General features: G+C 29.0%; 1 protein-coding gene across 10 annotated transcripts in view; it reads right to left on the bottom strand.

The window, feature by feature from the left end:
* Positions 1-17,500, bottom strand: part of LOC124949508 (AF4/FMR2 family member lilli-like) — a 134,053-nt gene that overhangs the window by 47,654 nt on the left and 68,899 nt on the right. For all 10 annotated transcript variants that reach the window (XM_047494674.1, XM_047494666.1, XM_047494675.1 and 7 more), the window contains 3 exons: positions 16,215-16,568; positions 8,899-9,272; positions 6,486-6,808 (listed from right to left, as the gene is read on the bottom strand). In XM_047494674.1, coding sequence (XP_047350630.1) covers positions 6,486-6,808; positions 8,899-9,272; positions 16,215-16,568 — 1,051 coding nt within the window. The remainder of the gene's footprint in view (positions 1-6,485; positions 6,809-8,898; positions 9,273-16,214; positions 16,569-17,500) is intronic.

Below are 17,500 nucleotides of genomic sequence, written 5' to 3'. Positions count from 1 at the left end.
TCTAATAATGACGAGAGCGTGAGAGTGAAGAAATGAAAACCTATATAAAAAAAAAAAAAAAAAAAAAAAAAAAAACCAAGAAAAAAACAAAAAATAAAATAAAAACGAAATAAAAATAAAAAGGAATAAAAATATGCCCACAAGAAAAAGAATGAAAAAAAAATAAATAAATAAATAAAAATAAAAAAAAAATAAATAAATAAAAATAAAAAAAAAATAAATAAAAATAAAAAAAAAAAAAAGAAGGTAAAGATAGCTTACTCGTTTCTTATTACCAATTAAGCCGATTTCAAAATGTAAAAGTAATAATTCGTCTTAAGGTCCGCCATTATCTTCTAGCTACGATTCTGATTATCTCAACATCAAAAGAAAACATCAAAAGGCAGTGAGCGACAATGCCGTTCTTCTGTGAAACACAATCTCCATGAGAAAATATAGACGGGTTACATTTAATATACACGCTGCTAACGGAGCCAACAACAACATAACATTAAAAATAACAATAACAACAATAACAACAACGATAATAATAAAAATAATAATAACGATAAAAATAATTAATAATTAATAATAATAATAATAATAATAATAATAATAATAACAATAATAATAATAATAATAATAATAATAATAATAATAACAATAATAATAATAACAATAATGATGATGATGATGATGGTGATAATGATGATGATAACGACGATGATGATAATTATTTGCGTTTATTGTGAGGTTTAACACGCGTGTGCGTTAACGATGCATCATGTACGTACGTGTAAGTGTAAGTGTGTCTTTGTAATATGTAATTAACAATTACATTCGTCTCGGTATTATTATTATTATTATTATACTCTTTTCCTTTTCCTTTTTTTTTTTTACTTTTCCTTTACTTTACTTTACTTTTTCCTTTTCTTTTTTTTCTATCACTATCGACGAATTACGTTTGTTCGTGGCATGAATTTACATCGCTTCTTTTATTGTACCTTCTCGGTTCTCGATTAGAAAAAAAATAGAAATATGGTTGGAGTGATTATGATACACAGACACACCACAGATGATAATCTAGATAAGGAAAGTTCAACGAGAGTCATGGGTGCAATGTTGAGGAGGAAACTTTTGGTCTCGGCAAAACTAAACAACATTGTTATACGAAAATGTGCTGAGAGAGAGAGAGAGAGAGAGAGAGAGAAAGGAGAGAGAAAGAGAGAGAGAGGAAGGGGAAAGAAAACAGGAAAAGATTCGAAAAATATGAATAAATAAAAAGAAAATGAATTAGAGGAATATACAGAATCGTAAATTTTATAAGATAGAGAAACATATGTAAAATAGAAAAAAATAAACTGATCGTGAAATTCGTGTTTGTCTCTGTCGAAATATCGACATAGTAATCGTGAAATTATTGGTTTCCTTTACGATCACATTTCTTCGAGAATATCTCAATAGTATCCTATATATTATATTTTCTTTTCGTTGTCTATTCGTGCATGTATGTGTGTCTCTGTGTCTCCCTCTGTGTGTGTGTGTGTGTGTGTCTATCTGTTTATTTATGCATGTGTGTATTGTGTATAGACGAATAATGATAGAGAAAAAAGTGAAGAAGAAAAAAAAGGGCAAAGAAAAAGAGAAATAAAAAAAGTAGGAAAAGAATAAAGAGAAAAAAGAAAAAAAGAAAAAATGAAAACGTTCAAACGTCTTGATCGAGAAATGTGAAAGAGAGGGGATAAAAATGTGAATGTGTTGTGAGTCATTGCCAATCGATGTGCATGAAAGAGCTGCTGGCTATTTTGCGTCATTGTGGCAAACGATTAATTAAAAAAAAAAAAAAAAAAAAAAATGGAACAGGATCGTGTAAGTACATACGTATGCCTTTTCTTAATAAATCATTAAGTTAAATAAATATCGTGAGAAAAGTTTTCTTTTTTCCTTTTTGTTTTTTTTTTTTTTTTTTTTTTTTTTTTTTTTTTTATCATCAAATTTGAAGACAACTTTGAATGGGAGAACGTTAAACATTCATAAACTCTTTGGATCGTGACGTTAATGATTCCCTCTATTGAAAAGTTTTCATTGGAAAGTTATGAGAGACAAGGCCGCCACGTCGCGGTCGTTGTCTCTTTCAATTCAACTTTGGGAAAACTTATCTAGTTACATACTTACATATATCGACTAAGTTAGTACTCAACAGATTATACGGAGTTCGATCTATGTAACAAAGTAAGAAAACTTTGATCGCGCTCGAAACTCGATGGGTTTGACGTTTATACGCCATAAGCGTATTGTCATCGAAATTTCCTAATTACTCTTCTATAATTACGATTAAAAGACATACGGGCATCACTCTTATGGGATGATGGGTTACGAGACAACGAAGGAAGAGAAAAGAAAATGAAGAAGTATAAAAGAAACAAAAAGAGAGAGAGAGAGAGAGAGAGAAAGGGAAAGAAATAGAAAAGAAAGGAAAGGAAAAGGGAAAAGGCAAGAAAAAAAAAAGAAAAAAAAAAAGAAGAAGAAGAAAGAGTGAAAAAGGAAATGAAAATAAGAAACGATCGGAAACAAAGGGAAAAGAAAGCCCAAGCGCAATTATTGCAGTACACGCGAGTCAAACATCGCGCTATCATTGAAAAAAAATAAGAAAGAGAGAAAGAGATAGAGAGAGAGAGAGAAACAGAGAGAGAGAGAGAGAGAGAGAGAGAGAGAGAGAAACTTGACGAGAGAATGTAAAAAAGAGAGAAATAAAATTCTCGTTGATTTATATAAAAAGAATTATTATATTCTTTTAAATTTTGTCAAGCTCTCATTTATTTTCTCACTCGTATTCGTCAACTTTTCTTTTTCTGTCCCTTTCTTTTTTTATCCCCTCTCTCCTTAACAGTCCCTCCCCCCGCCATATATTCAGATCTATCTATAACTCTATATATATATATATTTTTTTTCTCTATCTATCTCTCCCTCTCTTTCTCTCTTTTTGATACTGGTAAAGGATAATTAAGGTATATTTTTACGTCCAAAAATTCTGGACCGTTTCTGTGCGTCTGTGTATCAGAGCGAGCGAGCGAGCGAGCGAATGAGCGAGCGCGCGAGCGCGCACGCGCTGCGCGCGCTTACGTGTGCGTGTATTAGTATACCTATTGCGCAAAACGGGAAAAAGAGCTTGACCCATGAATGAATGGTTGAAACGAGGGGATGAGACTCTGAAAGAAAAGAACATCAATTCATTTCCTTAGAGATCCCTTTTCGACGACTTAACGACTTTTCTCGCACGGGTGATCGATCTTTATTTAAAGTTTTATCGCGGCAGCTCTTTCGTCCCTCCCCCTCCCCCACTCCCCACTCCCTCCCCTCAATCCATGATACCTATATCCCAAACTTATATCCCAAAACAACTCTCCCCTTCTAACACGATTCCTCTATGTTACGAAATTTTACTTGGGGGATTGATACATTGGAAGATAATAAATACTTAAAAATATCGTCGATTGTTTGATAAATATTTTGTCTCATGGACAAATTAAAGAATTAATTATTGTGATATCTGACTAAAGAAAAATTATTGTCTCTTGAGACATATATGCATATATATATATATATATATATATATATATATATTATAATTATTATTATTATTAAAATTATAATATTAATTAAATTATAGTATAATATTAAAAGTGTAATGTGATTTAAAAAATGATATGCAGACAATGTTCGTTGTTGACGTTGTTAGACATGTTTTTTCTCCCCCTTTATTCTTCGATTGATTAATTATTATCGATCGCGTCGATAAATAAAAGTTCATAAAATTAAAAAAGTTGATTATATTTTCTTGTAATATATATATATATATATATATTACAAGAAAATATATATATATATATATATACATATACTTAGTCCTTTCAATTTGTATATAAAAAAAGAATGTTGAAACATAACGTAAATGATCATCCCTGATCTTTTTTTTGTTAGAAACTATTTCGCATTTAATTTAAAAATTGATTAACGTATATAACGAGTAGTAATATCTGTACGAGTATTAAAAAATCTATAACTACAAATTGGTTCATATTTATCGAGATATCGACGATACGTTGTATCATGTGTATATAGCACGCTTTTGCGAGTTTATATCTTTCTCTCTCTCTCTCTCTCTCTCTCTCTCTCTCTCTCTCTCACTCTCTCAGTGATTTAATTCGTTTTAGAGAAGGAAAGAGTACTGGCATGTCAATATTCGCATAAAAAGTAATAATAATGATGGTGATTTATTGCCAGACAAAATTAATTCAAATGAATAACGGAATGAAAATCATCCATCGTTTTAATCTGTTCGTTTCAAAGAAGAAAGTTCACGGGAAAGAGTCTGATGACTTTTTTTGCTCGCTCTATGTTCCATAAGACACGAACTCTTTTCTATCGTAATACGAACTAACGTGGTAACAATTATCGTTTCGTCAGAGAAATTGATCTTTCTTTGATAAAGATCGAGTGTTACTCTTAACTTAAGCAAAATTTTTCTGTTTTTCTTTTTCTTTTTCTTTTTTTTTTTTTTGTACTTTTTTCTTTTTTAATCATTCGTTCAATTCGAATCCTTTAATTAGTATACAAATTAATATATTAGATAACGTTCGTATCTACCAGACAAAGTAATTATAATAATAGTAATAATAATAATAACAAAAATGATATCCTCGCTAACGAGAGAGAGAAAAAAAAAATGCATGACTCGATCGAGTTTAAGGGAAAGAAAATAAAAAAAAAAAAAAAAAAAAAGAAAAGAAAAGAAAAATCGCACGATATATAAATCACTACCGCGTGGCACTTCGCTAATAACTCTTTAAGTTATAATTCATCGAGAGATCATTAATAAAACACGAGGGAAAAGTAGTAAATGCGATTCGTTTACTAAAGAAATAAAAAAAGAAAAAAAAAAAAAAAAAAAAAAAAAAAAAAAAGGAAAGATTAATACGGAATAAATTATTTTGTAATTTGTCATAAATTATATTTTATATTTCTTCATTTCTTTCTTTCTTTCTTTCTTTCTTTCTTTTTTTTTTCTTTCTTTCTTTCTTTCCTTTTCTTTTCTTTTCCTTTTCCTTTTCCCTTGCTCTGTCTATTTATCTATATATATATATATATATATACTCTTTCTTCCTTTTCGAAGGGAACGCGCAGTAATTCGAATCTCTCATCGCCTTCAAACCAAAGAGGAAAATATATCGAAGTGTAAGGTAGAACTAAATTTGTGAAAGAGCTTCGAGGTATACGTGAAACGATAGAACTAATCGCGTTAGAAAAGCTCTGAGAGATTCTAGAGGTATCGTCGGCTTCAAACATATATATATATATATATATATATATATATATATATATATTTCAAGAGTATAGATACATACATACATACATACATATATATATATATATATATACATATGTATATATGTATATAAACTCTTGGACCAACGAAATGGACCGTATCAGATTATGTCGAGAACAAGGCATCACTTGCTTTATACGAGGGAACGTCAATTATCCGTTATCCCGTAACTCGAGAGAACTTTCAGTCCAATGTAGAAGCCTTTAAATAACCCAGTCTCTCTCTCTCTCTCTCTCTCTCTCTCTTTCTCTCTTTCGATTAGTGCACCCTTAAAATGAAATACCGACCACGACAGTTTCACCGTAGAATCGTCTCGATTCTTTTCTCGAATATAATTAACGTAACGAGTATGCGAATTTATTTTTATTTATCTTTTACTTCCAATTACGCGCTCCCTTCGACCGATATCAGTCACTCTTCATAAAATAATAATAAATTGCAAATATAAGAAAGGTTTATCCACCTGAAATACTTTTGACTGCTTCAATCAGTTAAGGTTCTTTTCTTGATTTAAATCAGATACGTTATACGCTTGAATCTCCATTTTATATATATATATATATATATATATATTTATTTATTTATTTATTTCAAAAGTATTTTTGAGAATATTGAAAATTTCTTGCAAATTAAGGGATTATTAATGGATCGTCGAATGTGTTATCTCGAGTGATATATTTTTTATTCTGTTTAGATTGAATCGAATTAAAAAAAAAAAAAAAAAGAAAAAAAAAAAATAAAAAAGAGAAAAAAATAGATATAGTTCTATTTAATATGTAATTATAAATGCAAGGTGAACGATTTAAAATTATACATTTTTCGATCCGTCAAATTGTCCCGTAATTTCAATCGTTCTCGAACTTTTGAAAAATTCTAATTGAATATCTTCACGGGGCAAATGTATATAATTAATATCATTATAATATATGTATGTGAAATATTTGACTTAGAAAAAAAAAGACAAAAAAAAGAAATAATATCAGAAATGTTATTCTAAAAGATAATCGTTAAACAATATCTTTGTCACTCACGTACTTCTCGAAAAATATTTATATTGAATTAAGGAGAACAAGGAGAGATTAATAAATCTCTTTGAAAATTATAAAATTCATTTTCTCACCTGGCGCTGATCTTCCTCGACCTCTATTCATAGTACCAGTCGGAGTCTGTGCATTACAAGATGGTTGACCACCGACCAAAGAAATATCCAATGGATTTGTCGTAACATTGATATTAGGTTTTTTTTGTCCAGTTGGATGTTTCGTTTCATTGGAATTTTTCTCACTGGGTTCTGTAATCTTCACCAGTGACGTGTGATTAGAATTAATGTTGATCGAGGCACCCTTCTCATTTTGTTTCTCTTTCGTTGCCATCAATGTTAGCATTGAACTTATCTGACTTGGATCAGGTTGTCCGGCATCCACCGAACCTCTTACCGGTGTACTATAATAAATTTTAAACAAATTTTATAGGTTAAATAAATTATTACAATAATATAAAGGTCAATAAATAGGTCAATTAAGAATTTAAATTATATTTAACGGTCGAATGATTTTATTATCTGAAACAAGAGCTTTCAATTTTTTAACAAATATGAAATAATTTTAAAACAGAAGTAATTTTAACTTCTACGAAAAATGTAAAATAATTTGTACGAACATATATAAATATATATACATATATATATATATATATTTTCTTTTTTTTCGCTCATCTGATTATGTTATGTGGATATTGTAAATATCAGGAAGAAAATTGAACAATCCCGGAAAATTACGTTTATCCAAAATTTATTTTAAATTCTATTGAAATGTTAATTTTTATGATATATTAGCAATTTTATAAATATTCAAATGATTATAACTCGTTTTAATTCGTTTTAGAATTGGTGGATTTTTATATGATATTTATAAAATATGCATCAGACCGAACACAGATCTACGAAATGTGCATATATTAATTTTTTGTAAAAAAAAGCAATCGATAAAAAAATGTGTAAAAAATTTATTTTGTTTATTTAATTGCTATTGCAAAAAAAAAAAGATTGTTTCTTCTTATTTTTTTTTGTTCCTTTTTAATTATCGATATATCTCACATAACATACGATTATTTTTGATATTTATTAAAACAACGTAAAATCTTTTCTTCAAAATTATATAAAATTATTTAATATTAAATAACGTGCGAATACTTTTTCAAATAATTATATATTAATATTCTTCATTTCTCGTTTAAATTTTGTCCAATAAATTTCATTTTGATTCGATAACGGGATCAGAAGTTCAAGCAAAATATATGTCCTTTCTTTTGCTTGCTAATCTCGTTCTATCCTGGTCTCACTATCTCTATCTATATCGTTCTTTCTGCGAGATTCTAGGGGAGGATTTCGTCCCGACAAAACTAGTTCTCCCGCAATTAAATTGCTTCTATTATTTCGACTGAAGCAAGCTCGTGTAACGAGCCACGAAAATCCAACTAATTGAGCTCCCATTTTATTCTCTATCTATATTGTAGATACAATTATGTGTATCGCATATATGTTATACGTTGATTTTTTAATACACACACGCACACACACACAGATATATGTATATATATATATATATATATTTTTGTGTAATATATTTTTCTAATAATATCACGATATATCGGTCGTGTCATTTAAAACTGGAATTGATTATTTTCGACGATAAAAACATATTTTTGTGAATGAAAAAAATATTTCTTTTTTTTTTTTTTTTATTCTTTTTCTCTTCTATAAAATATGTTTATTCGAAAATGATATTTTACAAAATATATAAATCGATCGATATCTCTTTAAACGTGTTATCACATTGCAATGTTTGAAATAATATTTTATATAATTGAAATGATTTTTTTTTCCGAGAGTGGTTTTTCTTTTTCACAAAATTCCTTTCAATTATTACCAATAGAATTTCTATCTTTTAAATAGTAAAAGATTAACATTTGATTTATATTTTATTTTTTGCATTAATACGAAATGTTCAAACATATATGCGAATACATTAGAACAAAGTTATCTCATTAAATTCGACAATCAACGCGAGTTTTCATTGTTTCGGCTTTTATGTCTTTGAGAGAAGTAGGGACAATCTCGGGACGTATTTATCGAAATGTCTCTTCGTTGAAACGAGCGAATGACAATATATACGGCAACCAAGTTCTAACTCTTTAGTATTAGATATTCTGACCACAAACTGAACGGACATTCGTAAATAGCCATAGTTCATTAGTTCATTCACGAGTAATTCAAACATGAAATCATTCGTACGATCCATTAAGAAAGCAAACTAAACGATATTCCTTTGGTGAAACTATAGAAAAATTCGTATCTCCATCATTTATTTCTTTTTTTGTTTTTTTTTTTTTTTTTTTTTTTTTTTTTTATATATATATACATAATATCTGCAGGAAAAAAGAAAAAAGAAAATAGAAATAAATAAATGATAAAATAAACTGAAATATCATTTACAAAAGATTATCGTAAACATAAAGTAGGAGGAAATTCTCACCTGAAAAATTCGGCTGCCCTTAGATCAGGAAGGGGTGGTGTTCTACCGCTAATAAAAGTGAACCTGCACTCTTGATGAGCTCCAATCATAGGGGTTGGTGGGGGTGCCCCCGTGTCGTTTACCATATCAGAAATCGGCGACGACATGGCACCGTGCTGGGCAGTGCTGCTGGATTGTACGTTGACCGTGCCTTTCGAATTATATTCTACATGATTGGAATCGACCTTCTCCAATGGAAGAACGATTTGTTGCGTGCCGGAAGAATTACTTTGTGTGTCCTTCGACGTTGGCGCGACAGGTGGCGGCGACATTTCCGGTGGTACGTCTATCAAGTCAAAACTGTCGTCCGGTTGTTCTCCGTCCGTCGTCGTCACCTGCAACGATCGTTAGTTTTAATTAACTATTAATAAAAATTCATTGAAAATTTCATCGCAATTTATCTCTCTTTAATCAATAATCAAAGAAACTTTCATCTCTTTTCATAAACTTATTGTATTATTCTAAGTTTTTTTCTTTTTCTTTTTTTTTTTTTTTTTTTAATAAGCAAACTAAAAGATCAAAAAGGATAAACATATTTATATCATCCATTTTATTATTGACAATTATTTTAATATTTTTATTGATTGATTAAGAAAGTATTTTTTAAATGTGTATTTTTAAATCATAAAATTATGTTATCGCGATATATCAATTTCTTTTTTTGTTATCACGAAAAAAATAAATATAATATTATAGTAATATATAATTAATGTAAGTTAACGAAACGAAAGTTTGTTTGCAAATGATCCATTCGAATATTATTTCAGACGTACCATAAACTGAAATATTGTCCTATTGAAAAATGATCAGTGAATGACCTACATAAGGACGGAAAGAGGAGGGGGAGGGGGTGTATTAAATGTATAGGTTTTTTTCTTATTTTTTTTTTTTTTAAATCATCAAACATAGCAACGAGCATTTATATTATGATAAAGATTTTCTTAATGGAAAAGTCAGGTTAAAAAATATATTTTGTTAATACTCTAACCCGTATAATGTGAATATGATTGATAATCGAACAGTTGTGGTACTTTATCACTTTTTATATTATATTTTAATTAATTATGGAAGAAATTGATCCATCATTATTATATGTCATGGGCATATTGTAATATAATAAAATAATATATTATAATACCACATTTTTCCTTCTAATATTCGATTTTATTAATCAATTAATTATACTTAGGACACGTTATAATAACAATTAATAATGAAATACAATATCTCGATATATTAACATTAATCGCTCATAGTGTATATTTTATAACTAATATAGTAAAGAATTATATTTTATCAGGGAAAAGTAATTCCAACGACCGCTCGACCGACCGACCGACCGACCGACCGATCAACGTTGAAATTTTCTAATACAGATTAAAATATCTCGACAATTATTATCCATATTTTAAAATGGTCATTCAATAGTGACGTTTTACGTCATTTATATATATATATATATATAAAGATTCGAGAATATATATATAACGAAGTGAAATCCTTAAGGATCGATGAGTACTCTACCGTTTTATGAGAAACGATGTAGAAATTTACTACCCAAGTTTAATTAAATCAAATCGGGAGACTTGATCGTGCTTTCTCGACGTTGCGCGTGAAGAAGGAAGTTTAATTCTCGTCGAGCAAAGCAAGCTCGCGGGTATCGCGCGTACGAACGAACGAGATGGAGTAGGACGGAATGGGACGGAGTGGGATAGGGTGGTATAGGGTGAGATGAGACGGGGTGGTATAGGGTTGGACGGAATGAGGTGGTATAAGGTGGGATAGGACGGGGTGGTATAGGGTGGGATAGGACGGGGTGGTATAGGGTGGGATAGGACGGGACGGGGTGGTTTAGGGTGGGACAGGACGGGATGGTAGAGGTAACAGTTACTTTCGGAAAATTATTAATTTCTTGCTCGTAATAATAACAGGAAATTTCCTCAACCCTCCTCCCCTTCCTAACCATCAACCAAGCAACCAACCAAACACCCATCCACCTAACCATCTTTCTACTCTTTCTTTTCCCCCCCCCCTCTCTCTCTCTCTCTCTCTCTCTCTCTCTCTTACCAGAGCGTCACAGCACTCTGATGTAACCATGGAATATTAAAACGGTTCGCGCGGCATCCGTTTAAAATGAATTTCATAGAAGGCTCTCTTTAATCTTTCAACTCTTTGATTCATGCAACTTTAAGCTGGTAAATTCGAGCACTAGCAAGAGCACCGGGAATAATCGTTATTTTGCAAACAATGAATGTCACCTTCGTTACGTTTTTAACGTTCTCTCGAGTCACTTATGTACTTTCAACGAACGTACTAACTCACCTTTCATTATGATCGTTATTCTCTTATTTCTTCTTCTTTTTTTTTCTTTCTCTCTCTCTCTCCCTCTCTCTCTCTCTCTCTCTCGCTCTCTCTTCTCTATTCTTTCTCTCTTTTTATCTATTTTTTATACCCACGAGAAAAAAGGTCTTTTCGATGGTACGGTAAAAAAAGAAAAAGGAAAAAAGAAAAAGAAAGAAAAAGAAAGAAAAAAAGAAAGAAAAAAAAGAAATGGAATGCAGTTACGTGCGATACTCGTGTCCTCTTTGAGAAGCACTTTTTATTATTTATTCAACGCGTACTATGTAACGTAACTGTTAAGAGAAAAGAAGAAGAGATGAAGAAGTAAGTATGTACATACGTTTGAGAAGTTATGAGGTTTTGAAAGTATCGAAATTTTTTATTTAATTTTTGTAATGTTCCTAATATTTCGAATATATATTCTCGCAATTATATTATATCGAAATTTAAACAGAGTTCTATTGACAGAGTTGTAATAACTTTCATTAATTTTTACGTTCGTAAGTATAATTATTCGAAAGTATATTTTCTAATCGAGCGTACGAGTATCTAAATGAATTTTTATATCTAAACGATTTGAAGTTTACATAGGATATGAAATTTACATAGGATACTTAAAACGTTATATTATCATTAACTTTATTTGAAATTATTTCAATAAAAAAGAAATTAATTTTCATAGAATATTTAAAAATCTTTTCGCTTATTTCTTTTTTTTTAATATTTTCATCAAAATGTCGTCATTTCGTAAAACAACAATTTTCCGTCCAATCGAAACTATATCCAAGTATAGTTTAAGACTACGTAAGAATTTTTTATTTACTATAGTACAAACAAACGATATTTTGTCGTAATATTTTTGATTTTAACACTTTAAAAATATCTGTGATTTAACATTTATACTTGAAAGAATAATGGATTTTAAATTTCTTTTACAATTAACAAAATTACAATTATTAAAGGAACGTTAATTGAAAGTTGTTTTTGTTTATTATTATTATTATTATTATTATTATTATTATTATTATTATAAAAATAGATGAACTAAAAATAATAACGAATAAAGTGTGTTTACTCCAGTATCCTATTATATATTGACGGATGCAATAAAAATACGTTATTAAATCTAGTGTTAATGATATACAAGATTATTTTTACTGAGTTATTGATTTGTTACGAAAAAAAAAAAAAAAAAAAAAAAAAGAAGAAGAAAAAAAATTGATAAAAACAGTCTATATTTGACGCTGTTAGAGTAGCTTTTCTCCTTAATCGGGCACAACATTTCTACGTTAGTTCTCCTCTTTCCCTTCTCCTATTCAACCGTATCCTACGTTTCTGAAAGACTGAAACTAAGTTAGTGGGCTAGGTATGGTCGACTTGGAGAATCGTTTTCCATGTAACTTAGAAGTTAGTGTCAGCCGTTTAGAACTAGTTTCAGTAGGATATCCAATCGGATATCTTAACGGTCATAATAATAAAGTACGACGTTACATTGAATATTATATGAAATAACCCGAAGAAACTACCTTACGATATCTCTTTACTATTACAAAACTATCCTTAGAAATTTCAAAAGATAAGATCTTTTAGTGTTCGTGTTTGATCAAAATATAGATTATCTCTACTTACGATCTCGCAAGAACAAAACACGATATATAATTTTAAAATTTTATCATTAAAAATATATTTCAGAATAATAATTTATGTGAAATTTATTAAAAATTTTGAAACAAATTTTCTTTTCTACCTCTTTTCCTTTTCTCTTTTCTTCTCATAAACTTGATTATTACTTAAAATTTTGAAAATTCTCAAACCGAATCAAAGAGTTTAGGAGAATAAATATAGACACGGAGTGAATTTCCGTATCAATTTTCGTTGTTATTATTATTTGCTAAAAAAAATATCTTCTTCGCCTGAAAAGTCATTCTGTGAAATTTCTTATCTCAGAATCAATTATAGATCAATCGTTAAGGATAAAAAAGAAATGATTTATTTCTCTGGGATGATTCTTGCAAAGGATCGTTTGAGTGACACCTATCACAAAAAATTAAGAATAATATTTCATTATCTAATCATTATCTGCAAAAATTTCAGGAAGGTCGATTTGATGGAACGTAAGTAAACAATTAAAAAAGAAATAAATAAATAAATAAATAAATAAATAAATAAATAAATGAATAAATAAATGAAATGTTCAATACGCGTATAAGAGAATAGACATTTGTTTCTATAATACCACAGTAAAAGATTAGTTAAAAAAAAAAAAAAAAACAAATGCGTAATAAAGATATATTAAAAAAAAAAAAAAAAAAAAAAAAAAAAGAAAAAAAACTATATACGATAAACAATACCCTTTAATTATCCCATTATAATGTTACGACTGTAAATCAAACAAAAATCAATAAAGTAATATTCATCCCTAATTTTCATCGATAATTGCTCTTGTATCATTTGAATCAAATAATTGCGTCAATATTTCAAACGATTTAATAATTTCTGATATATAACACTCACGATATGAATAACAAATAATAGGAGATACGTGCTAACGGGACAATCCAATCGCGTATATACTGCTCTGGTATCATATAGTTATGTAACCAATACAAATTAGTTTCTACTAGATATAACACTGATATATATATATTTTGCGAATGATATATCTCGAACGAAACTTTATTCCGTATTTATGCATTACGTTGGTTTTCATTTCGTACATTTATTTTTTTTTTTTTTTTTTTTTGTACAACGATAATGAATTTTTAACTGAATTTTTTCTTAAAATTTAGAATTAATTTTTTCTCAATATAAATGAATTTTTTCTGAAAATTTTCAAAACTTCTGACAGAAATGAAAGATACATCAAATCATAAACAAAGTTCAATTGGCTTGTTGTTAGATAATGATAAAGCAAGAATAAAGGAAGATTCGCCATAATGAAGTAATAAACCATTCGATGTTAGTCCTTTGCAGTGGTCCTTACGGCAATATAGCTTGGTATAAGCAAGTATAAACTATACTTGTAACTTTATTACTATGGGGACGAGTATCTCTATTCTAATTTAAATAGACACTGGTGAGAAGGTTAGCTTAAGAGCCTGGAGATATCTCAGTAGACTAAAATAATCTCTCTTTGAAGTATCGAATTATAAATATGATAATTAAAAATTAAAAACAGAAAAATAATTTCTTCGTTAGATTTAAATACCTAAATCATAGAAATATTCTGAATATAACGATGATAAATAATCAATAAAAAATTGCAAGAGAGAGAGAGAGAGAGAGAGAGAGGGGGGGGGGGAGAAAAGAAGAAGAAATATAAAATTTCGAGATAAAAATTCGAGACTTCTGAATTTTTTAATGAAACTATATTTTCACCTATATTTTTAAAACAAATAAAAATCTTAGAATTATATATCGTGTGACCTCTTCTCTGTTAATGTCTATCACAGTAATAATAATAGTAATAATAATAGTAATAATTAATCCGTAGCACCACAATAGCCTTAGTCATTTATTTAATTTTCATTTTAATAACAACAGTTCACATCTCATTGCACAATTCCATTATAAATTCTCACAAGGCCGCTTTGTGTTGGATTTGTCCTCACAAATGCCTTAAAGGACCAGGTATTTTGGCACTCGAGAAGAAACATATATATATATATATAATAATAATAATAGTAATAATAATAATAATATTAATAATCCTAAGGGTTATAATTCTTATTAATTTTTTTCACGAGAAAAACTTTCATTAAATGCATCTTTGGCACTCACAAAAAAACATATATGCATGGTAATAATAATAATAATAATCTTTTGCGTTCTGATTCTTTTGTAATTATTTTGAATCTTTCGAGAAAAAGAAAATTCTTATTAAATGTTGTATATCCATTTTTGAATAATTTCCAATTCTACCTTTCATGAAATAGGAAACATTCGAAATGAATACGATCATTGAAAAGTTTTAAATTGGTCCAATTGTACTTCCTTGATACCTCTCGAAGGAATTACGCCTTTGTTAGATCCGACCATTTACGACCAATCCGAGAATTTCTATCAAAACACATCAATTGAATTTTACAAATTTTCTCAAATTATTGTGTGAAAGTAGAAAGATATTTTCAAAAGCTTTAAAGAATCGAGAATCTTTAATATTATTCATTATTACATTTAACGTGCATATGTAATTATCATTAGATCATAATAATTATTAATAATAATAATAATAATATTAATAATTATTAAATATAAATATTAATAATATTTCATCCCTCTCATTTTACCTATTTGAAAATTTCTATAATAATAATGATAATAATAATAATAATAATAATAATAATAATTGTTAATAATTATCACAGATCGATTGTATTAATTATTGTAAATCTTAATTAATTATTAATCATTAAAGATAATATATATTTTATATGTAAGATATTTAATTATTATTAACTGTTATAGCATAATACTGAGAAAGAGATCTGCACTGTAGGTAATTTAAGCTCTTACGGAACTTGATAAAGCATGAAATACGGAATTGGATAAAGTGCAAGAAAGTGGGGATAAGACACTTATGTTAGAGTTAGTCACGTTATTTTCGACGGTTACTTTCCTGACTCATCGAGCGTTCAATGATAAATTTATCGTTACGATATAAGAAAATATATTTATTAATAATCAAAGATAATAATAAAAATTGATTAATGTGATAAAGATATTCATTAAAAAAAAAAAAAAAAAAGAAAAAAATAATAATAATAATTATTATTATTATTATTATTATCTAAATCGTAGTGATTAAAACGATTCGATACTATTGATTTAAATAATCATTGTTTCCATTGATTGAATAAATAATAATAATAATAATAATAATAATAATAATAACAATAAAAAAAAAAAAGACAAAAAAGGAAAAACAATTGTCTCACCATAGTGACCATAGTGTTGGCGCTATCGGTACTGGTGTTAATCGTGGTCTCAGACGCTGTACTGGAACCCATGACCACGACCTTTGGCACCGTACGACAGCTACGACTTCCACCAGCGGATTTGAAGTGAAGTCTACGCAAAGCGGAAGCCGCATGTGAAAGCAGGTCACCGTCCTTCGATGAAGAACTTTCCGAGGCTCCATGACGTCCTCCGCGAGATGGCTGCGACTGCGAATCTCCTGAATCACACCCGGTACCCCGTGAACCTCCTCCTCCTCCTGCTTCTCCTCCTCCTCCTCCTCCTCCTCCTGCTCCGCCGCTCCTCCCAGGGGAGCCACGATTCTCCAAACATCCCTGTGGACCGATAGGTTTTATATTTTTTGTTAGCACGTTTTTCTTCCTCCCTCTCTTTCTCTCTCTTTCTTTCACTCTCTTTTTCTTTTTCTCTCTTTCTATATCTCTATCTCTATCTTTATCTCTCTCTCTCTCTCTCTCTCTCTCTATATATATATATATATATATATATATATATATATATCATTCTCTCTATCAATTTATCTCTATGTCTTGTTTCTTTCTCTTTATCTCTCTATCTCTTATTCTATCGCTCATTCACGAGTTTTCTGCTTTCATTTCTTATCATCGAGAAAGGTTAATTTCACTATTACGGTCACCTTTATACTGCGAACGATCGATCAATCTAATGAGTAATTTTATACGCAAAAGGGATATTAAAACGTTGGATATATCATATAACTATTTCTATTAGATATTGCCTGGTTATGAATTTTTATCCATGGTTACCAATGGATTCTAGGTGAATGATATGATAGGAATTTGACATTACAAATATGTGATATTTTAGAACGTAATGTAACAAACTTCTTTCAAAAGTTTTGATCGATTTAGAGTTTGCTTACTGCGAAGATTCTGGCCGGATTTCTTACTCCATGAATAAAACTTTTGGTAATGGTTTATCTTGAGAACGATTTACGTTCTTAAATAGAAATTTTAATGTCATGATGGAGAACGTTTAATATAACGAAACATACGTAATAATATTTTTAATAAAATTACATAGAAAATATATATATTCCCAAATATAATTATCATCAATGTAATTAATTATATTTGTAATAGACACTTTTCTTTTGGGAATGGGGCGAGATGGGGAAGGGGAAAGGGGAGATTTATTTTTTAATTTTACAAACGAATTCATAAAAATTTATTTTTTCTTCTCTTTTTTCTTCTTTTTTTTCTTCTTTTTTTTTTTGAGATAATTATAC

Source organism: Vespa velutina, chromosome 5, assembly GCF_912470025.1.
Source record: "Vespa velutina chromosome 5, iVesVel2.1, whole genome shotgun sequence".
In the NCBI taxonomy this organism is placed as follows: domain Eukaryota; kingdom Metazoa; phylum Arthropoda; class Insecta; order Hymenoptera; family Vespidae; genus Vespa; species Vespa velutina.
This window is presented reverse-complemented; position numbering and strand designations above follow the sequence as displayed.